Source organism: Microtus oregoni, unplaced genomic scaffold (genome assembly GCF_018167655.1).
Source record: "Microtus oregoni isolate MIOR12 unplaced genomic scaffold, Mior012 000022F_ref0000154, whole genome shotgun sequence".
In the NCBI taxonomy this organism is placed as follows: Eukaryota; Metazoa; Chordata; class Mammalia; order Rodentia; family Cricetidae; genus Microtus; species Microtus oregoni.
The window spans coordinates 34,365,428-34,388,675 of NW_024543081.1; the positions used below are offsets into that span (position 1 = coordinate 34,365,428).

Here is a 23,248-nt window from a genome sequence, read left to right on the forward strand (position 1 = left end):
AAGAATAAACAGAACATGGGAAAGTATAGTGTGAATGAAGTCTTATTTTTCATGGATGAGGGCAGGCTTCAGGTGCCTTTTGAAGAATAATGACCTTGAGGACCAATAATTAGACTGGGCTTTGCTACACACTCGCTCTACAGCCTTGTGCCTCAAATGCCGAACCTATAAAGTGGTCTTTCCAGTGGCCATTGTTTTTAAAAGGGGTAACCTCTAGGGGTCTGATTTAACTGGGATCTAGAATGTCTCATGCTCCTATGGGAAGGCGGCAGAATCTTTGAGGGTCTCTAACTGTACTGAGAGGTCATCAAGCCATTCTGTCTAGTCCTGGAAGGGGACAGTGAGCCCCAGACTGATCTTTCTGCCCTTGCCTCGCTGGCCATGAGGTGAACAGTTTTGGTTCATATGTCCAGCCTCTCCAGAAATACGAAGCAACAGAGTCAAAACTGTGACGTGTGACCTCAGAGCCATGAGTCAAAGTTAGCCTTGACTTTTAAGAAGCTGATTGATCTCAGGTGTTTGCCACAACGATAGAAAGTTAACACAGGGGCTGTGGGGGGAAGGGATTTTCTGCTCCAGTTATTAAGATTATAAAATTCCACTTGACCCTTCCCACTGAAAAATATCATGGTGGATAAGATGTTGAGAATCAGCACTGATAAGAAGTCAGATGCGTGGCGTTGTCTGAGTGAAAAAGTCAGGCTTCTCAGCTAGCGAGACCACAGATGGTGGCCATTTTCAAGTATCGCCATGTATAAATAAAAAAAAAAAAACTTTATCAACTGGAGATAGACAAGGTGCCCTCTAAGCTTGCGAAGAAAGAAATGTCGGAAGGAAATACCAGTTCTATCTCCTAGCAAAGAGCAGGGCCTTCACCTGAGAGCTGTCCCTCCCCAGTGGAAAAAGAAGAGGCTGCCTTCAGATGAGCGCTGTGGCTATAGCTGTTAGGCTATATTTTGAACAGAGGGTATGACAATGGTTAAACTTCAAGTCCTGCCTGCCATGTACTAATTACATGAGCCAGGTCGGTTAGTAAACCTGGGCCTCCACTTCTTCACCTGTAATAGGAGGGATCCTTACCAAAATGGCCCTCAAGTAGTGTCCAGAGGACTAGGTTAATATGTGCAAAGTACTTAGGACAGGGACCGTAATTACAATCCCACTACCAAAGCCACATGCATGCCTCCGGCCTTGAGCTATTCAATATTTGTCCCCTTTCATTCTGATGCAACTTTAAACCAGGACCGGATTTTCTTTCCGTGTAAGTCTGCTCACACAGAAGAAAACATGCTCAGCATAGAGAGCCGCAGGAGGGTCCATCCCACGGCCTGCCACATCTAATGGGTAATAGGTCAATGACTTTAGGGTGTGGCTGGCATTCCTCTGCTGCTGGGTAGCAGAGACAAGGCACTGGTATGCTGGCTGGAGAATTTCTGGGCCAGGGACTGGTTAGTTTTATTTTGTCATCTGTACATTGCATTCTGGTGCCTAGAGGACTGGTTAGTTATTTCTGGTCCAGGGACTGCTTAGTTTTGTTTCGTCATCTGTACATTGCATTCTGATGCCTAGCTCAACCTTAGGTTTGTTGTTGTTGTTGTTGTTTGTTTGGGTTTTGTTTTTGTTTGTGGTTTTGCAATTGAAAAGTAAACACTTACTGACCACAGGCCTGAGATCTCAGTCTCCAAAGCGGAAGGCCAGATCACTGTCTGCTAGGTTTCTTCCCAATAGTGGTATCCTCTGTGTTAGCGCCCTCTCTGTCCCAATCTAACAGGAAGGACGGAAGAAACCCCAGCTGCTGTCTCTACATCCCGGTTGTGGGCAGGCTTGCATGAAAACATTAAAAACACCTTTTGGAATACAGCAGATTTAAACTTATAGAAGCAAGAGAGTTGAAAGTATCCATTCAAGGGCCGCCAGTGAGCCTCAGCAACTTGAATTCACGTTCTCAAAAAAGTCTCTTAAATATTTTCCCTGAGTTCTGTGCCCCTGCCTGGGACTCCATAGGGGAATCCTGTGAATTTTTAAGTGGCACTCTGGAAGGGGCTGGAGCTGTTTGCTGCTGGTACCCTTCCGTGTGGTGAAGACATATATGCTCCCAAAGACCCACTTCCCCCTGGCATCTTGTTGAGTAGACTTCACCTTCAGGAATTGGCAGATTTATATATTTTTAATGCTTATGATATCATATTTTACTTTATTCTTAGTTATTTAGTTGATTTTTCTCCAGACCAATCACAAAGTTATATTTTTCTTTTGTTTTCCAGAGAATGGAGAGCTAGCAGGGGGAAGACAAGTAGGTACAAAACTTAACACACCTTAAACGAGTTGGGGGACCCACTTAAGGTAGGGGAAGTACTTAAGAAGTTCCATAGTAGGAATATATACATATTAGAGTACTACTCAGCAGTAAAAAACAAGGACTTCTTGAATTTTGCATGCAAATGGATGGAAATAGAAAACACTATCCTGAGTGAGGTAAGCCAGACCCAAAAAGGGGAACATGGGATGTACTCACTCATATTTGGTTTCTAGCCATAAATAAAGGACATTGAGCCTATATTTCGTGATCCTAGAGAAGCTAAATAAGAAGGAGAACCCAAAGAAAAACATATAACCATCCTCCTGAATATTAACCTTCATCAGGTGATGAAAGGAGACAGAGACAGAGACCCACATTGGAGCACCGGACAGAAATCTCAAGGTCCAAATCAGGAGGAGAAGGAGAGAGAGCAGGAGCAAGGAACTCAGGATGGCGAGGGGTACACTCACACACTGAGACAATGGGGATGTTCTATCGGGAACTCATCAAGGCCAGCTGGCCTGGGTCTGAAAAAGCCTGGGATAAAACCGGACTCGCTGAACATAGCGGACAATGAGGACTACTGAGAACTCAAGAACAATGGCAATGGGTTTTTGATCCTACTGCACGTACTGGCTTTGTGGGAGCCTAGGCAGTTTGGATGCTCACCTTACTAGACCTGGATGGAGGTGGGTGATCCTTGGACTTCCCACAGGGCAGGGAACCCTGATTGCTCTTTGGGCTGACGAGGGAGGGGGACTTAATTGGGGGAGGGGGAGGGAAATGGGAAGCGGTAGCGGGGAAGAGACAGAAATCTTTAATAAATAAATAAATTTAAAAAAATAAATAAATAAAAAGAAGTTCCATAGTAAACGAACCTCGCAATGTCCCGCTATGGCTTGGGTTACAGTTATGGTAGCATTTCCTGGTTGGCCAAGGAAGAGAACCAAGAATTACAACGCTGTCACCTTGGGAACGTGCAGCTGAAGAGACACGCAAGCAATTTTCGGGGAACTTGGAGATGCAACCAACCCATTCTGAGTTTCTAAAGAAGACACTTCCTGTATGGCATCTAAGAAAGAACGAGGGAGCCTCAACAAGCTTTGGGCTGGCACAGGAGGTTGAGATAGACCCTTGTCCTGGAGATGAAGACCTCTGTCGCAAGTGCTCTGTCTTTAGATTCCGGCCCTTGCATTGACTAATAGGGCAGGGGTATGCAGGCTTAATGTGACTTAATGCTGTGTTCCTCTGACAGTTTTCCCCTGGCTTCTGGCCCAGCCTAGAACCTCTCTCCGCAGTTTCCTTCCTCCCAGGGGCCCTACAGGAAAGGAGAAATAAGCAAGAATTGAGTCGAGACTAGGAAGCTTCGGTTTGAGGAAGACTTGGATCTGTAAGTAGCTGAGTGAGGACTGAGGCAAGTTGGCTCAAGAGAATTGAGTGAGGGTACAGAGGCAGAATGCGCACCTCTTAAAGGTGAGTGTGGGGACCCATAGAGAAAGGCTGTTTCAGAAGAACGGGCTCGGGGGCGAGGTGGGTGCAGCGACACAGGACCTGGTAGGTTTCAGGGGAGCTGTGGTAAGGTATTACAGAGAACTGAGGCACCCGGGTCTGAGCCAGCGCGACGTGGGAGTGTGACGCTACCGTGGCCGAACAGGTGAGCAGCTGGGGCCCCGGGTCCCGCCCTTGCCTCCTCCTACCGATTCTCCACCGCACTTGGCGGCTCCGCGGCTCCTCTCCGGTTGGTGTTTGGCAACTGGCAGCTGGCTTTTTTCCCTCCTCCCCTGTCGAGGGCTCTCCTTCTTCTTTTAGGTTGCTCCACCCCGCCCAGGATCAGGCGAGGGGGAACCAGTTCAGCAGCTGCCAAGTGGCGCACAGCGCGGCCGCGAACACGGGAAGTGGAGTCCTGGGTGCGCGCTGCCGGGCGTTTGCTTCTCCCGCGCCCCAGCGACCTGCGTCCTCCCACTGGCACCCCTTCTCCACTTTTCCCCCCGTTTGCAATCACATGGCATTTTAAGAATGCTGGAAAGATGGCGGTAGCAGCGGCGGCTGTGGCTGCGCCGGCTGGCGGGGGAGGCGGCCGGGCGCAGCGGAGCGGACTGTTGGAAGTTTTGGTGCGGGATCGTTGGCATAAAGTTCTGGTGAACTTAAGCGAAGACGCCCTGGTGTTGAGCTGCGAGGAGGGCGCTGCGGCGTACAACGGCATAGGGACTGCCACCAATGGCTCGTTCTGCAGGGGCTCCGGGACAGGGCACCCGGCTACTGGTGTCACTCAACCCCCGGACTCTCCCGCCGGGGTCCGCACAGCCTTCACCGACCTCCCGGAGCAGGTGCCTGAGTCCATCTCAAACCAGAAGAGGGGCGTGAAGGTGCTGAAGCAGGAGCTGGGAGGGCTGGGCATCAGCATCAAAGGGGGCAAGGAAAATAAGATGCCCATACTCATCAGCAAGATCTTCAAGGGGCTGGCAGCGGATCAGACCCAAGCCCTGTATGTGGGCGATGCTATCCTGTCGGTGAACGGAGCAGACTTGCGGGACGCCACCCACGATGAAGCCGTGCAGGCACTGAAGCGCGCAGGCAAGGAAGTACTGCTGGAAGGTAAGGGGTTAACGCTGTGCGGGCCTTACCCCGCAGCGTGAACCTTCCTCAACTCACCTTTACACTCACACACTTACACACTTGCCAGTATTGCCTATGTTTTGCCAAAGCAGTGGCAGGCATGGACTTTTGACAACTTTTACCACCTGGGGGCAACTCATCTCCACCCTGGCTCTGCCCCAAGGTGATGTACTAAAAGACTAGACTGCCTGCGTTTTCTTGGCTTGAATGGGGTGCTTTAGTACATGGTGTTGGAAGCTTCGCACATATCGGTGCACGTGGTTTCAATTTTTTTTTTTTAATCTTCGGACAACCCAAGTGCAGTGTAGAGTCTGGGGAGTGGAACTGGAAATGGAGGGTTAGACGGGAATTTGCCTCTACCCACACGGTAAAGCAAGGCCACTGACTCGTGGCATCTCTGGTACTTTTCTACTTAGGCAAAATTTTCGCAGCCTGGGCAATCCAGTGGTGAAGATTTGAAAGGTAAAGAAACCGGAGAGAGGTGGCAGTATTTGAATGCTAACCTCAACCATCCTTCTCCATTTCCCTCCCCTCTGGCTCGAGAGTCCATGTGGTTGTGCAGTTTTAAGTAGTGCCAAAGGCTGGGAAAGATGTGGCAGATATAGGCACAAGTTCACTTCCCCAGCAGGGCGTTCAGCCGGTCAGTCTGGATTCCAGGCTCCTCTGGGTGGAGAGCTGGTGAAGTGGGTTTTTTTTTTTTTTGGATTTTTTTGTTTTGTTTTGTTTTGTTTTGTTTTTCTGCTTGTGCCTCCCAGAATAGTGTGGAATTGACTCTGCATTTGTAAGCAGTAGTCCCTGCCCATGAACGCGAAGAACCTTAGAAACTATATCTGAAGATCTAGAGTCTTCACACTCTAATCATCCAGTGGACCAGAATAGGAAGTACCAGTTTCCCTGCTTGTGGCAATATGAGGGAAGAAGGAACTCTGCAGCCTCTCTCTCCCCAGAGCTCAGTTTTTCTGTCTCTGTAGCTCCTTGCATACTTTCACCTGTCCTAACACTGTGGAACAATTTTATCGATTTTTCTCAGTTTCATTTTAACAGACTGAGCTGTTTGGAGGTCTTTTACTTATGTAGAGGGCTCTCCAGAGCTTTGAGTGTCCAGCGGCATACATGCAGGAAGAGTTAATAAACATACTCAGTGATTGAGACAGTCTTCCAACCTAGACTTTATATTACCGTGATTGACTTCAACCCTTAAACTAAGATGTAATAGTTCCCCGTTCGCCCAGCTGTGGTGCTGGCGTGTGGCACTGGGAAACCAAGACAGTTGATGCAGCTTCAACGTGCCGTGGTAGTCTGCCTCCTGGCCTGGAACACCAAGAGGCTTTTATTGTTGTTTGTTTGTTTGCCTAGAGGATTTGTGATGTTTTCATATTTAATTGCCACCTCTGATTCCAGAAAGTAGAAAGCTGTTTGGTTTGGCTTGATGATTAACATAAGCAAACAGGAAAAAAAATTCTTGTTCAAGTGTTTTATTGGTTTGGGTGACAAGGGACAGGTAGGATCTGGGGAGAGTGTAATTTCGACTATAAGCTTCTGGTCACCTGTTTAGTTTGTGATCCTTACTGATAATATGGAGGGAGGAGGTGATGTATTTTACGTCAGGCACTGCCCCTGAGTCCATCCCATATTCCTGTCTTTGATTTCAATTTAATGAATAATAACTTGGCAAGGAGGTTAGAAGTGACTCTTTCACCAAAAGAGGAAGAAGTGACTCCTGGAGTTGAAAATAAACTTAGAAAAAGTTGTGTGTGTGTGTGTGTGTGTGTGTGTTTGTGTATATGTATTTGTATATGTATGTAGTATGTATTGTGTGTATGTGTGTATGCATGTGTATGTGTGTGCATACGTGTGTAAATGTGTCTATGCATGTGTGTGAGTGTGTATGTGTGTCTGTGTGTCTATTCGTGTATGTATGTATGTATATGAATGTATGTATGTATGTGTGTCTATGCATGTATGTGTGTTGTGTGTATACATGTGTGCATATGTGTGTATATGTGTGTATTGTGAATGTGTATCTGTGTATCTATGTGTGTGTGTGTATGTATGTGCATGTTTGTGTGTGTGAAAGGGTTGTGTACTTGCTAAAGATAACTAAAAAATGAGTTCTGGAGAAAGCTCTCCAGTGACATTCTAAAGATCACTGCATCAAGTGTTGCAGTCCAAACACCTAGGGGAGACTTGGGGTTTCCTAGGCATCGCTAGTCCAACTCTTCAGTACTTGGCAGCAAGTAAGGGATGTCCATGGAAGAGGTATGCGCTAAAACAACGCCATCTCTTTACCCTCACTTCTTTCTTCTTCCTTCCTTCCCACCTCACCCAACTAAACCTGGAGCCTTGTCACCTGCACACTCTAGGCTAGCATTTTACTACTGAGCTTCACCCTCAGTCTCCACTCAGAGTGCCTCTTGTTTGAAGCCAAATGTTTGTCGTCCTCCAGGGTCCTCGGTGAGGCAGTAGTGAGCCCACACCATCAACCCAAGCAGCACAGCCCTCCCTTTGTCATTTGGTGCCAAGCAAGGGTTCCCAGTGAAAAGGCTTATTAAAACCGCCTCCGGAACTTTCTACATTCCCATAACCTAGCCGAGTTTCTGTGTCTTCTTGTGCAAAGAGACAGCAAGACAAGTGTGAGCTCTTTACTTCATAGGCTGACGCTGTGCAGCAAGGAAAACACAAGGCATGCAAATATTCTCTCTGTATTTGTACAGTTTAAATAAAATGCAGATGAAATGCCCATTCAAAATCGGAGATCCATTCTTCTATCTTATTGGAGTTATTCCTTAATCTGATTTTTTTAGAAAAAGAATTATTTTGGCTCTTGATTTCTGATATCTATCTCTATCAATCAATCCATCTGTCTGTCAGTCTGTCTGCTGTCAGTTTATCTGTCTGTCTACCTATCTACCTACCTATCTATCTGCATCTAAACTCTAATACTGAGAGACCATTTTCTCCAGAGGCACAGGAGTTAAACATAACCTGGGGAAAGAGGCTTACAATGGCTCACATTTCTTGAGCTCCTTCCGTTTGTGCCAAGTTCTGCTTTCATCTGCTTGGCGACTCCATGAGGCCGATACTATTGTTGTTCACATTCCTAAAGAAACTAAAGTCTTATAGTATCTACCTAAAGCAACAATAACATAGCTAGGAGGTATCCAAGTCTACCTGATTTCCGAGCTCACATGATCCCTAGGTAAGGATGATGGCCTGAACTTCACCAGGGAGCCATGTACGTGAACCAGTTGATGTCACTGGGCTGCTGGCATGTTCTCCATTTCTTACATATGGTGAAGTGGTTGACAATACCCTGAGCAGGAAACAGCCATTGTGCAGTATACTCAGACGGGATGGACAAGGAGAAGGACGGAGTTTTATAAATGCACCAAGCATCTAACTATCAAAAGAAAGCTACTATGAGACAACAGAACTCTACTAGATGAAGTTGAACACGTGGCTAACCAGGAGTTCAAAAGCCCCAATTCTAATTTAAATTGTGAATCAGCCATAGCAAGTAAACCAATATGTTAACCAAGTGCTCATTAAAATTAAGATCAGAAAATTTTTCAGCATGAACTTATTTCTCATTTTAAGGAGAGGAAGTAGACACCCCATAGGCAGTCATGTAAGGTAGAGCCGTAAATCCCAAAGGGCATCATTCACATGGACTACAACGTGACCAAAACCCTGCGTTGCTAGGCAGGAGGCACCTGCATAGCCAGCCTGGGCAGCTCTGGATGCAAGGGATCCCTTTATTCTTATTATTTAATTGAGTTTGGTTATATTGTGTGCGTATGTATACATGTGTGGTATATATGTGCCATGTGTCTGTGTGCATGTATGTAAGCAAGAGTTCAACATCAGTTCTGCTCCTCAGAGACTCTCCACCATAGTTCTCAAGACAGGGTCTCATCTCTGAACCTTAACTCACTGATTTTCCATGACTGGCTAGCCACTTAGTTCCAAGGACCATCCCACCTCCACCTTCTCAGCGCAGGGATTGCGGAAGTGTTCTGCCATCGCCAGGTTTTTACCTGGGCACTGGGAAACTGAACTCAGGATAACATGTTTACAGGCAAGCAGTTTTCCTACTGAACTGCTATCTTCCCAGGCTTTGTATTTCATGTATGCATGAAATAGTAACGAAATGGGTCAGTGTTTTTGTAGTGGAAGTAACCATCAAATTAACTCACCCATATTTTTGTCAAGACAAAGGAAACGAGTTTCTGGGAGTTTTGTGTTAACGTATGGAGGTAGGGGTGAACAGAAACACCACTTGTTGAAAAGGTCCCTGTAGAATTGGACCAGGAAAATGAGAAACTCAGAGGAAAAAGCCAAGGTCAGTTCTTGAGTAGAACTGGGCCCAGAGGCTCCTCTATGAGCTGTGCCCAGGGTGACAGAATACGGAGCTCATTTGGGAAGTCGCTCTGTGATCCCTTTCTCTGGTGATGGGAATAAGGACAGTGGGACAAGAAGACAGGGGTTACACAAACAGGGGGTGCTTTTTCTGGGAGGATTGGGAAAGAATCCAAACGTTAAGAATTTTGCTTTGTTAAGTGTGACGGTTTGAATGAGAATGGTCCCCGTAGGCTCATGTATCTAAATGTTTGGTCCCCAGTTGGTGAAACTGTTTCGGGAAAGGATGAAGAGATGTGGTCTTCTTACAGGAGGTGTGTCACTGGGGGTGGCAGAATTGGGGCTTTTACAACTGCACTTCATTTCCAGTTAATTCTCCCTCTGCCTCATGCTTGTGGATACGATGTAAGCTCTTAGATACTGCCCCAGTTCCATGCCTTCCTGCTGCCGTGCTCCCTACCGTGATATTCAGGGACTCATCCTCTGAAACTGTGAACAAGCCTCTGAATAAAACGCTTCCTTCTATAAGTTGCCTTAGTCTTTGTATCTCCCCAATTAGCTTGGCTCTTACCTGTGAACACTTCATGGGTATACTATAGTTCATTAGATATCATTGGTTTTTTTTTTATTTTGTTTTGTTTTGTTTCATGTCCACTGAATCCATTTTGTCAAATACACAGTTGAGGATGGAGAGGCCTGTATGGTATCACTCAGGATCTAGAAAAGTCTTTCACTGTGAAAGACTACCCAGACCATCTGTGATCCTTGGTTTCCGTAATGTAACACCAGTCATGTGGTACTTAATCCGAAAATGTCTCTGTGTATTTCTGACTGCAGCTAGAAAGGGGCCATGGGCCATCCTCTTCCTTGAGAGTCAGTGTTCTTTAAGAGAGCCCATACCATCTTATCAGAGAATACGAATCAACCTTTCTGAAAGTCCTCTGCCCATGCAGCAATAGCTAACATGTACGTGGCAAGATGCCACATCCCCCTCTTAGCCCTTTGTGTGGATTAACTCAGGTCAAAGCGACACAACTGATATCCCTGGTTTACACAATGAGTTAGTGCTGAACTGCATTCAAGCAAGGCTTGACAGCCTTTGATCTCATCAACAGCCTTAGGAGATAAGCAGATTAGGGATAATTCCTCCCTCCCTCCCTCCAAATTCGTTGATTAGGAGAGTGAAGTTGTGAGAGGATGATTTTAATTAGGTCTTCCATTTTCTTATCTGCTAGCTCGTAGCTAATAAGTTACAAGAAACCTTGGTCAGTAAAAGGGCACAAAGTTATAATATTATTAAATTTTAAAAAGTGTTTTTTGTTTTTATGTGTTTCTACATGCTGCTGCTCATGGATAGAGGTCAGAAGACATCTTGCAGGAGTCTGTTCTGTTCTTCCAACATGTGTGTCTCAGAGACTGAAATCAGGTCATTAGCTCGGACTCTAGTACCTTGACCTGCTGAACCATCCTCCCAACCCCAAATTTGCAATCTTACAATTTTAAAAAAGATATTCATGTTTATTTTATGTATGTGCACATGTAGCCTGCATGTATGGGTGACTGACCTGCATGTATGTACATGGACCATGATTGTGCCTAGTGTAGAGTCTAGAAGGTGTTGGATCTCCTGGAACTCGAGTTATAGACTGCTGTGAGCTGTCACATGGCTGCTAGGAACTAAACCAAGTCTCTACAAAAACAGCACACACGCTTAACCCTTTCTCCAGTCCTCAATTTTATCATCTTTTTTAGGTCAGAAATCTGGCATAGGTCTGTAGTAGCTAAAACCAGGTAGGCCTGCTTGCTTTCCCCTTTTCTGAAGACTCTCAGAGCAAATCTGTTTCCTTGCCATCTGAGAGACTGCCTATAAACCTTGTCTTCTGATCTCCCCTTTTCCTTAAAGCCTCTGAGGGCAGGTTGAGCTTCTCACATCATTCCCATCCCTTTTCTGCCTTCTTCCACTTCAAGGACACTTGTGTTTATCTGGTTACACCAAGATGATTCATAAAGAGCTCTCTGTTTTAAGGTCAACTGTTAGCAACCATAATTCCATCTTTAACCTTCATTCCCATTTGCCATGTCTGGGAACAGTTTCAGAGGCCCTGGAGATGAAGGAGGAGGCATATTTGAGGAGGGGCATTATTTTTCTGGTCAAACCAATTTGCTGAAGTTGCACTGTGGGAGAATATCCAACTAGCCCTTTGAGAATGTCCTCCACTTCTGTAAATAATCCTTCTCTCCATCACTACAACAGAGATTTGCATTCATTTGCATATTTATCCCCTACCAACTAGTTGACTAGTACCAGATACAGATAACATAGATTCTTCCAGGAAGGAGAAGCGCTGTCTATGAGCCATTGTGATATGCTCTGGTCCCTCTTCTGATCACCTAGGCTATCCTTCGGGAGGGCTGCCCAAGGCAAATACTTCAAGAAACTCCCTAAAGAGCGTGTGTAGTAGCTGTAGCTCACCAAGGCTAAATTCAGAGTATGACCGGCAGACCTTAGAGACGGAGTTAGGGAATTTTAGAGAACTGTAGAGACCTCACACCAGAGTTAAATGTCACACTCAGTTTTGCACCTCAAGAGGAGGACCCAGACACATGCTCAAGAATGTGTTTGTCAAGCTTTTAGAGGACTGTACCAACGTGGAAGCACCTTAGCTCAGCTTCCCACCTTAAACTCACCTAGAAGCATTCTCCCAAGCTGGGCCTAGGTCAGAAAAGTAGCTTTGCTCCCACTATGACTTTATGATCAGGTCAACCTCCAAAGAATACTTGAGCTGATATTAGAAGTCCCTTTGGTTCCTTAGGGAGAAGTAGAAATGCTGGAGAGCGGTGGCTTAGCTCATGTTATCTTGTGAAGTGATGGCGTTTCTAAATTGATTTTCTAATAGTTTCTGAGCGCACCCTGGTGCACGCCAAACAAGCTCAAGAAATTATTCTCTGGCAGAAGAAAGCTAGGAAGATGTCAGCCTTAACCCGATGCCAGGGATCTAAAGCAATCAAGGTTTCAAAGATTGACTGTGGTGTGATTGAACTTAGCAACAGCAAACTGGCCTGAATTCATATAAAAACCAACATGACTCCAGAATTGTGCTCGGCACACATTAGGCTATTAAAATAGGTATGAGAGAAAATAACAGCAGTGGGGATGGGTAGAAAGTAAGAGGAAGAAGAAATGGAAGAAGAGGGAAAGTGGTGGGGGGAAAGGAGAAAGGGAGATGCGGGGTGGGAGAACTGGTGGGTTTTAGTTAACCCTTCCCTATGAATCCCTTCAGCCAGCACTCCCACTACTACCTTACGGTGAATAACACTCTACCTGGTTCCATCCCCCATGAAGAAGGGCCTTTATAGGCCGGAAAACTTACTCAACACAGATCAGTCTCTACAGACAGCTGAAGACCGTCAAGCCAGATATGATCTTCAGCGTTGCAGGGAAATGTAATTAATCTCTTAATGTGTTAGTTATCACCGCTTTTCTCCACCTCCCCTCTGTGTGGGGCCCACAAGTCTGACTACGTAAGAATGCTTCTGACCTGGGGAGATGAAACGTCTGCCTAGGTATTTTAGCTGCTTCTTTTTTTAAGCTTCTGTGTCAGCCTGAGGATGCAGACCCTACTCCTTTATGAAGCTGACTGGAGCAGCCCTTCCATCCCTGACTTCTGCAACCGTGGGCAATGTTCTTCCTGTTCAGCTATGTGTTTTAGCAGTAGCCCATGGAGTTGGTGTTAAGAATAACTCCCGCACACAGCACTATGTCTGTGGACGGTACCTTGCCGAAGCTTCCAGGGGTCTGCTCAGTGGAGGAGACTTACGCTCTGACAGCTACTGGCCTACTAAGCATTCTATTTTAAACGATGCATCTCAAAGCCATTAATGTTAAAGAAAAGCCAGAAGTTCCCTTGCATTTATACCAAGCGTTTTATATACCAGACCTCATTAGCCACTTCACTGGCCTTGATCTATAATAGCACTTGCCTTTAGCTCTGGCCCACAGAGTGAGACCTAAGCGGAAATGTATATGACTCACTGCAACATCCAAGTCCTAACAGACCCATGCAAATGAGCCTCTCAAAACGGCCTAGATGGATGGAAAAGTTCCAGATTCAGAGAATTTGTAATGGAAAATAAAGTGATGACCCATGCTTAATTTCAGTATTTAAAAAAAAATACTTCTCATCCTGGGGCTTTAAGAGTCATTCTAGCATTCTGATAAGTGTGGGAAGGTTTCTCGAAAACTTGGCTGGTTGCTAAGTGCTGCTGTCTTGAAATCCAGTTTACATGAGTCAATGTTCAAGGGTCTCTTTTTCTCCCTCACCGTCTTTTTCCCCTCTGCAGTGGTCCTTGAATTTATTCCGCCTAGGCTTAACTTTGTATCCTATCACTTTTTAGCTGTGTGAGCCCGCTCAAGTTACTTAACAAGGAGTCTCAGTTTCCCAGGCAGTAAAATTTTACCCTTTGGTTTGTCATGAAGGGTAAAGTGAGTCTGTATAGACACCAGTTAATTCATTGCCTGGAGCTTAATAAAGAGCAGATGATTGCCAACTGAAAGTCAGGTCCCAGGTTTATCCTAGTCTTAGTTTCAGATAGAGTTCAATCATCTAAGCTGAAGAGTTTATTTATATGCTGGGTAAATTCTGTTGCAAGCACAAGGTACAAATGGCTGGTGTAACAGATGCCCAGTGAGTTGCACACCCGGGTGGTGATCTCACATAAGCTCGTGTGGTTGATGAGTTTTAGTAACCCCAGTTCTCCACCATCCAACCAGTCCACAGTGCAGGCTGCTGGGGTCTTGGAAACTATGGGATCTGCGGTAGAATGCTGGTTTACAGCATGGTTTGGAAACACGTAGAGAGTTTTGCAGAGAGAAAGCCAACAGGATTTACCTTCCAAAGCAAAATTTAGACTTCAAAAAATTATAGAAACAGGAATATGTTATTACCAAAAAGAAACCCAAAGTTTTTATTACTGATACTTACAATGCAAGTAGCTGTTTCAAGCAAATTTTATATAAATGTATTTCTATAACTGCTATTAAACCAATGTTTATATTTCTGTTTTTTACTCTGCTAGCTAGTATTGTATTTTCTGGAATCCAAGAGGTCACCCCGTAGAACACGTGTCACATTTGTGTTCCTAGAAGAAAGAAAGAATTGCCTGAAATGAGTTCCATAGGATAACTGCCAGCTGAAAATCTGGACACCAAAGGGAGTTCCTTTTTCTGTTGGGTAAGAAGGAAAAGCAACCATGCCATAGAGAGGGATGACAAGGAAACTTGTCAAATTCAAATTTTGTACTTGTAAAACATTATTGCCTTTGAGGTTTTGAATGACAGATCAGCTCTAATACATATTTAGATTTGAATTTACAGCATCAATGCTGCTGTGTACTTAGAAAATATTCAGGCAGATAATGTAAAATAGCCATAGCTGGGTGACAGAAGTAGTTGTAACTCGTTTCTGGGAGAGCTAAGTTCCCACACAAACATTCAGTGACTTGAAGACACCAGAGATGGATGTTAAGGTACATTCTCAAAGCCAGCGACAACATGAAAAGAGCCATTGGAAGCTATGAAATATGGGAGTGTAGTCAATATTCAACAGCAAGAAAATAATGACATGCTATTCAGTCTTTTATTGGGCTGGAGATGTTTGTGTTGTTTAAAATTAATTTTGCATTTTTAAGCATTCAAAATAGCTTTCCACTCTGTCATCTTCATACATATTTATTGCTATCATTTGCTCACATTACCACACCCTTCTTTCCCATTCCTCCTCCCCCTCCTGCCAGTTTCTACCCTCCCCCCAAATACACCCTCTCTGCTTTCATGTCATATGTATGTATGCATGGGTGAATGCATGGATGCATTCATGCACACATGGGTGGGTGCAGCCACAGATTGCACACGTGAGAAGCAATGTGTGACATTTTTCTGAGTCCCACTTATTTTACTTAGAGTGATGCGCTCGAGTTATATGCAGATGGCATTTTCACTCACCTTTGTGGACAATAAAATCCCATTGTGCATATATACTATATTTTCCTCATTCTTTCATTTGCTCACAAGCTTCTAGACTGTTTTTTTTTTTTTTAAGATGCCACCTTTCTGGTAGAATGATTGAAGTTGTATACTGTTTTTCTAAAGCTGAACATTTCAGAAGGGAGATCAGCATAGAGACTTTCTTTCTTTTTTTTAAGAGAAATCACATATGTATCTTATAAAATAATAAAACTCGAGGAGACTGTCACCACATCATTTACATAAGGACCAAACAAAGTATTAAGGATATCAGAAGCGATAGGAATGCTATAAGAGCATGACCACAGTAGCAAAGGGAGATAAAACAGCAGTAATTGCCTGGTGTGCTGCTGCCTTGCATCTCAAACACTGCCGTCTCAAACGCTCTTTCATCTGTGATGGAAATCCAGGTTAACGATTTTTCTCTTTTGTTCACAAGATTCTTATACCTCCTTTCTGTTCTCTGCTTCATCCTTTTAAAAACTTCCAAATTAAAACAATTCAGGCTCCTAGCATCCCTTCGTCTGTGCTTCCCCACACCCCTTCTTACCTAGAATGCAGTGGAATGTTCGTATCTACCCCTTGCTTCCAGAACACGAAACCCAGAAGGTTAGAATGCAGTACCAGTCGAGGTTTGGTATAAGCACATTTGCTTTCATATCCCAAGTAGACAAGTAGATCACCATTTCTTTCTTCCTATTTTTTTTTTTTGAAAGGCTTTATTTCACCTTATAGTGAAGTCAGGGCAGGAACTAGAAACAGGAGCTGTTGTTGAAGCCATGGTTTATCTTTCCTCCCTCCCTTCCTCCCTCTCTCCTCTCCTTCCTTCCTTTTCTTTTTTTTTTAATTTTTACTCTTTTATTAATTTTTTTATTTAAAAGTTTTTTCATTTTACATACCAACTATAGTTTCACCTTCCTCCCCTCCTCCTGCTCCCCCATCTTCCCTCTACCCAACTCTCCCCACACCCATCCACTCTTCAGAAAGGGTAAAGCCTCCCATGAGGAGTCTATAAAGTCTGGCATATCCAGTTGAGGCAGGACCAAGACTCTCTCCTCTGTATCAAGGCTGAGCAAGGTATTCCTCCATAGGGAATGGGCTCCAAAAAGCCAGTTCATGCATTGGGGATAAATCCTGGTCCAACTCCCAGTGACCCCACAGACTGCTCAAGCCACAGAACTGTCACTCACATTCAAAGGGCCTGGTTCGGTCCTATGTATGTTCCCCAGCTATTAGTCCAGAGTCAATTAGCTCCAACTAGCTCAGGTCAGCTGTCTCTGTGGGTTTCCCCCATCATGATCTTGAACCCTTTGCTCATACAAAACCTCCACCCTCTCTTTGACTGGACTCTGAGAATTTGGTCCGGTGCTTAGCTGTGGATCTCTGCATACACCTCCTTCAGATGAAGGATGAAGGTTCTCTGATGACAATTAAGTTGATCACCAATCTGATTACAGGGGAAGGTCAGTTCAGGCACCCTCTCCACTATTGCTAGGATAGACTGTCATTTCTTGATGGACTCATCTTAAGAACTAAAGACCAAATCAAGCAACGTTTACAAGATTTTGATCATGCCAATATTGTTCTACCTTTTCCCTGGGGCCCTGCCTCTCTGGCTTGTCCCTTCTTGGCTTGGTGCATGCACATCCATCCTGCCAGGCTGCCCTTATCTTTGACTTGTGTCTGTCCCTGGACACACTGTACAGTCACACAAACATTTGGTTAACTTCTTCGCTTTGCTGCAGTGTATTTCTGCAGTTCTTCCTAGAAAAGATGTTAGAGACAATGTCCAAAATGTTTTTGAAGTAATATGGATAGGATAAGAAGCTAGCAATATTTTCTTAAGTAGTTTCTCTCTCTCTCTCTCTCTCTCTCTCTCTCTCTCTCTCTCTCTTGGATTTTCGAAACAGAGTTTTTCTGTAGCTTTAGAGCCTGTCCTGGAACTAGCTCTTATAAACCAGGCTGGCCTCGAATTCACAGAAATCTGCCTGCCTCTGCCTCCCGAGTGCTGGGATTAAAGGCGTGCCCCACCACCGCCTGGCCTTAAGTACTTTAGATGCCATTTTTACTTTAATGTTTCCAATTATGATATTTGCTTTTTTCCTAAAATGTTTAATAGCTTATGTCACTGATACTGTAAACTTTATGCAATGTTTACTTTGCTCTGGAGATTCTGATCATCAATTTTCCAAGCCATATATGGGTGCTAGAGTGCTAAATCCATTCATACGCAGATGCTCTAAGGTCTAGCTGCTGCTGCTGCTGTTGTTGCTGCTACTTCCTTTTCGTTTGTTATGACAGGGTTTCTCAGTTTAGCTCTAGCTGTCCTGGAACTCACCCTGTAGACCAGGGTAACCTCAGATTCACAGAGATCCTCCTGCCTCTGCCTCCTGAGGGCTGGGATTAAAAGTGTGCACTGCCCCTGTATGGCTAGGTCCAACTTCTTAAGCTGCGGCTCACAACTTTCTCTGGCAGTCCTTCCATTCAGTGTGGGTGTTGTGAAAATATGCTGTCTGTGAATGGTTTCTGAACTCACAACAGTCAAAAATGAATGAAACCCAACACGTGAAGAATCTGGGGTTTTTCTTCAAGGCTCGCTATCTTTCACTGCGGAATTTTACTGCACCATCGGTCTGACCCCCATAGCATGCGCGATTTGCACTGCATGTGCCGTCACCCCTTGCAAAGCCAGGCAATGCTGCATGGAACGTGGCCGCTCCGATTGGAGACTATTGTATATTATAAATCGGAGCATTTTCACCAGACGCGGTTTTCTGCTCTTACAGAAATGTCATGGTTGAATTACAGGAAATAAAGATTTGAGCATTTTCCCGCCGCCTATTCCTCAGCATGAGTGTTTCAAATTAGTGCATCCTTGCATCCTGTTGGGTAAAATTGTTTGATTTTTAAAATTGAGCTGCTGACCTGAGTTTCATAGTAATTCTTAAATGAATTTTGCCTTGAGACTGGGACAGAATCTTAACAGTTTCTGAAATGATTCTAAAAGTGCTCCTGCAATTTTGTGTTATGTATTTATGCAAATCAGCATTTTCAGCATTGGTGATTATAAAATGAAAATGGGTGAAAGACGGTGAAGATGCCCTATGATGTCCTGCAGTATCAAATATTTGGGAAAGGTTTCATTCTTTAAGAAGAAATAAACACATACATCTCGATAGTGTGTGAATTTGATTTTTTCCTCAATAAGTGGTAAAATTGCAGTATTCCAAATAGTTGTTTTACTTTCAAGACTTAATTTCACTTTTATTTGTGTGTGTGCACGTGCACATGTACGACATGCATGTCGTTCCTGCAGAGGTCAGAAGACAGAATTAGATCCCCTGAAGTTGGAGTGACAGGTGGCTACAAGGTGTCCAATATGGAGTCTGAGAACTAAACTCGAGTCTTCTGAAAGAGCGGCCATTGCTCTAAACTAATAAGCCACCATTTTGTGTCAAAAGTAAATTTTCTTATACTTTTGATTAGAAAATGTTTGACTCTTTTACTTGTTTTTTTTTATATAAATATATACCTGGGCAAAGTCGTATAGTCAACGCATAATAGTGTCACGGAGGATTTTAGAATTTGAAGGGAAATACAGTAACGTCTCATTAGATACCACCCAAATTCCCAGTCTGCCTTTCCAACATTAGTTTTTCACATTCCTTCTGTGATGTGCGATCTCGGCAAAGATGGCTTTCTCTGTGGCAGCTGTGAGTGACAGCTACACGTGTGGGGTGGAAGGCATAGAAACCACTGCTGAACGCGAGGAAGCCAGCACCCAACACAGTTCCAAGGTCTGAAAAAGTGGGTGGTGTAGAGAAGGTGCTAAGATTTCAGGACCTGCATGCTTACACTTGGGGGGCGGGGGAGGTTAGATCCCAAGTAATAAACAAAATTGGTAATATTTTAGGGAGGTACAGGGAAAATTAAGTATTTTTGTTGAAATAAAAAAAAAAAAAACAAGAAGGAAGCCCAGACATCAGGACACCAATTATAAAAACATCATTGCTGCCAAGCTACACCTCAGCTCCAAAGCAGGGTCCTGTGATTTCCTGTAATCACCATTTGCTTTGCTCTCTAAGTGTGGAAATCTGTTTAGTTGAATGTTGAGCCCTCTGCATTGACACACACACACACACACACACACACACACACACACACAACCCACCTGATTTTTGTCATCATCTTACTCTATTTTCCCTCTGATACCCCTGTTCCTATTTCCATTTGCCACCTCCCCTAGGAGTATTGCTATAAACTTATCTACCACTCTTATATCGATTCTTTTTCAACTGTAATCTATAGTTCTACATTTCAAAGCAATTTTCCTGTTCTCTGGCTACTTCCGATATAGCATCTCTTGTTCTGTGAGTGCAGTAACTTTGCTTGACTCTCAGAGAATGTTAATACCTTTTCAAAGATATTTTTTGAACTAATATTCACTTAGTTATCTTGAAATTCTTTTCTATCTTCGCAACCTTGAGTATACTGTGTCTTCCTGATGATTCCAATATCTGAAAAAGGTTCCATCTTTGTGAAACCCCAAGAGTTAGACTCTGAGATCAGAATGTAAGTCTAAGAGCGTTTTCTTTGATAAAATCATCGAGAGTAATAAAAGGATAGCAGGACCTAAGACCATGGAGGGAATGAACACGTGACAGCCACAGAAACACATGCAGGCCCCTGAAGCTCAGCATAGCCAGACTGGGGACTGGAGAATCTGGGTAAAAACAACCAAATCTCCACCCACCTTTTTGGCAAGGCATATACTTCTTAGACAATATTAATTTTCTGATATTCCTAGTTAGTGTCACTGTAAAGGCTGTGTGTATTCTCAACAAAAGGATGCCCCCAGGCACAGCACTGCAGGTATTCCCAGCCAGGTGCCTTTTGCTGAATGCAGAGATGGCAGCACAGGAACTCGGGGGAGGGAGGGACTTCATCTTTCTCATTTCCTAATCTAAACGTGTTCAGACGAAATCATGATGAAGGAGCTATTGTGCACATCCCTAAGCACATTTGAATTCTCATGTAAAGTATTTTATAAAAGGCAGATGTAGACCAGGACTGATTATACGATCATTGGGAGGCCTTGCAAGGCAATATTCTATACTAGCTTTCCAATTTATTTGAACACGTGGCCATCAGGGAATCTTTCAGATGTAGTTAGTAGTTGATTGCACCGTTCCTGGGAGTTGATGATAAAGAAGCTGGTTGAGCTGGACTGAAGGGGGAGGTGCTGAGCCCAGCCACAGCAGCACTAGTGATGTTTTAGGCAAATAGGTTTTGATTGACAGGTGTCATTTAGGGATTATTAGATATTTACTAGCATCCTAATTTTCAGCTGCAAGTATCATCCTTTTCTACTAGTTATAATAAACTGAAACACCTCCCAGTGTTACCACATTTCCTCTGGAGGGCAAAAGAAACCCCACCTTGGGAGACACTAGACTTGATCACTAGCCCTGGCTTGCAGAACCAACCAACATCTTGACAAGCTCTGGGTAGCTTTAAAAATCCCTCTTGACCAGGTCGTTCTCAAAGAGATCCAATTTGCAGTTAATCTTGGGCTCACCAGGAAGTTTAAAAGCTCCCCAATTGGTGATTGCCTGTGGCTTGTTGGAGACGGGGTGGAAGAAGATTTGGGCATAAGTAAGAAACACGTGTATTTAGTTACTGGAATTTAGAATCTGATACAGAAGAAATGAAATGAGTGGCATGTATTTCTGCTTGTGAGTGTCTAATGGTGACACTTTGCTAAATACTCATATATAAATTCCCTCACTACCTCTAGCTGGATGGTAAGTATAGAGTGATCTGGGCATAAAGCTTATTCAAGTTGGTTGTATTCAGGAGATAGGTGGGGACCAGTTCACATTGCCTACTTATAATACTAGCACGCAACCTTCATGCCTGCCACCTGTATTGGTTAATTTTTGACAATTCAACACTAACTAGAATCAGCTGGGGCAATAGGTTGAGGAACTGCAGCCAGCAAGCTGACCTGTGGGCATTCGGCAGCACATTTTCTTGATTAAAGGGCCTGGTACACTGTTGGTGGTGCCATTTCTGGCGCCCCTGTACCGATTTGTTATAATGAAGCTGAGCGAGCCTTGGAGAGAAATTGTTTATTCCTCTCTGGTCTCTGTTTCAGTTCCTGTCTCCAGGTTCCTGCCCCGAGTTCCTTCTCTGAATTACCTTGATGATGGACTCTAACCTATAAACCAAATAAAATCCTTCCTCCCACAAGTTGCTTTAAATCATGGCATTTATTGCATCAACAGCAAGCAAGCAGAACACCAACCTTTGTGAATGCTGGTACCTAGGTAACTTGTCCACTTTGTCAATGAGAATTTGTAATCAGCCCCAGGAATTCATTCAACTGAACTCATTAGTAGGTTTCCCTAAATCGTCAGGTGTATGGTTACTTGATAGAGTCATTTGCTATAAAGAAATGAACAGTATTACTTCAGCTGAAATTTCACAAGAGACATACTCATGCTGATGTATTTGCTGTTTTCCTGTAAGTAAAACGGAACTGCATTTTCATTTACTACGTCTGGAACCTTCCGCCAGTCAATGCGATAAGTAAGGAGCCACTCAAGAGACTAGTAGTTTAAATGGCCCCTTTGGGGATAGACATGCGAAGCATCAGGTAAGAGTGCTGCTTTCTCTAGAGTCTTAGCTACTCAGAATCTTAAAGAGACCAGACCAGAGAGGAACAGAACAAAAACAGGGGTCACAGCTAAGAAAGATGATAATATATCTACAATTCACCCTAACTAAATCACTAATAAAAAAGATAGCATTACCCACAAAGCCTAGTGTACCTATTACACTGAAAAACCATAAATTGGCACATTGATGCTGTAGTTCTAAAACTAGCGAGATTTCCAGTAACATGAATCCTTCTGTATATATCTACCATAATTTCTTTCTAGCATATCATAGCACATACTTTTATTATATAGAATGAGTGTGAAGATATACAAGTATCTACTTTAAGTCTTGCCTGGTCACAGCTATTTTCCTTGAGACCTTTGCCTAGAATTCAGTGTGCATTCAATATGTGTTCAGTGAAAGGATAAATGGACTATTTAAGTAGCTTAAGGCTCTATAGAAAGTGCTACCATTGAAAAAAAGAGTTTACACTCTGGATTTCCTGTCTACTAATTTTTCTATTCTATGAATTGTTTGTTTGAAAATATGAGAAAAGCCAACTGTTATAAATTAGTCAACTAGTGGTATCTGGGAATGGGGGGGGATGGGGGGGTAAAGAAAATGCTCACTTTTCCAAACCCTTCAGCATTTTCTCATAAATTCTTGACACTTTCAGACATTATATGGTCTAAAGGATGTCTTGATGTCTTTACAGTGTTCTGCTGAGAAACCCTAAAATTCAGCTTCCTAACACCGAATTCACCAGTGCATCTTTCCTTCTTCCAGTTTGATTCCCACAGGGAAAGAAAGCCGTGTGGAACGAGAGCTTCACTCCCTGGACCTCGCCCTATTGCTGCTGTAACGAAACAAATTTCAAGGGCCTTTTCCCTTTTAGAGTATAAAATATTATCATGCTTGACCTAGATTAGAATATTGAAGCATATATTTAACAATAAGAAAAACACTGTGAGTTAGTCATACTTATAAAAAAATTCTTTCATGTGGCTCAAGAAAAATATGAAGTTTTTTTTACAGTAATGATTTCGTTGTTGTTGTTGTTGCTAGCAGCATTAAAATTCAGATTAATTCTTGGGCTGTTAATGTGTTCTAGAATCTTGTAAGTAGGATTTTTTTTTTTACACCAATGGTTTCAGGCTAGTTAAAAATGTAGGGTTTGAAGTTAAGTTGGCTGGGTTTCAATTGCACAGCTCCTTGGACCCCAATTACCCAAATATTTATAATTGCAGTTCCAAGAGGCTCAAGACACTGGAAGGGAATGCTTTTGAGCT

General features: G+C 43.6%; 1 protein-coding gene across 1 annotated transcript in view; it reads left to right on the forward strand.

Annotated features, from left to right (window-relative positions):
- Positions 1-3,610: 3,610 nt before the first annotated feature.
- Positions 3,611-23,248, forward strand: part of Sntb1 (syntrophin beta 1) — a 209,501-nt gene continuing 189,863 nt past the window's right edge. Inside the window, exons 1-2 of the mRNA XM_041672588.1 lie at positions 3,611-3,689; positions 4,109-4,894. Coding sequence (XP_041528522.1) covers positions 4,327-4,894 — 568 coding nt within the window. The 5' untranslated portion in view covers positions 3,611-3,689; positions 4,109-4,326. The remainder of the gene's footprint in view (positions 3,690-4,108; positions 4,895-23,248) is intronic.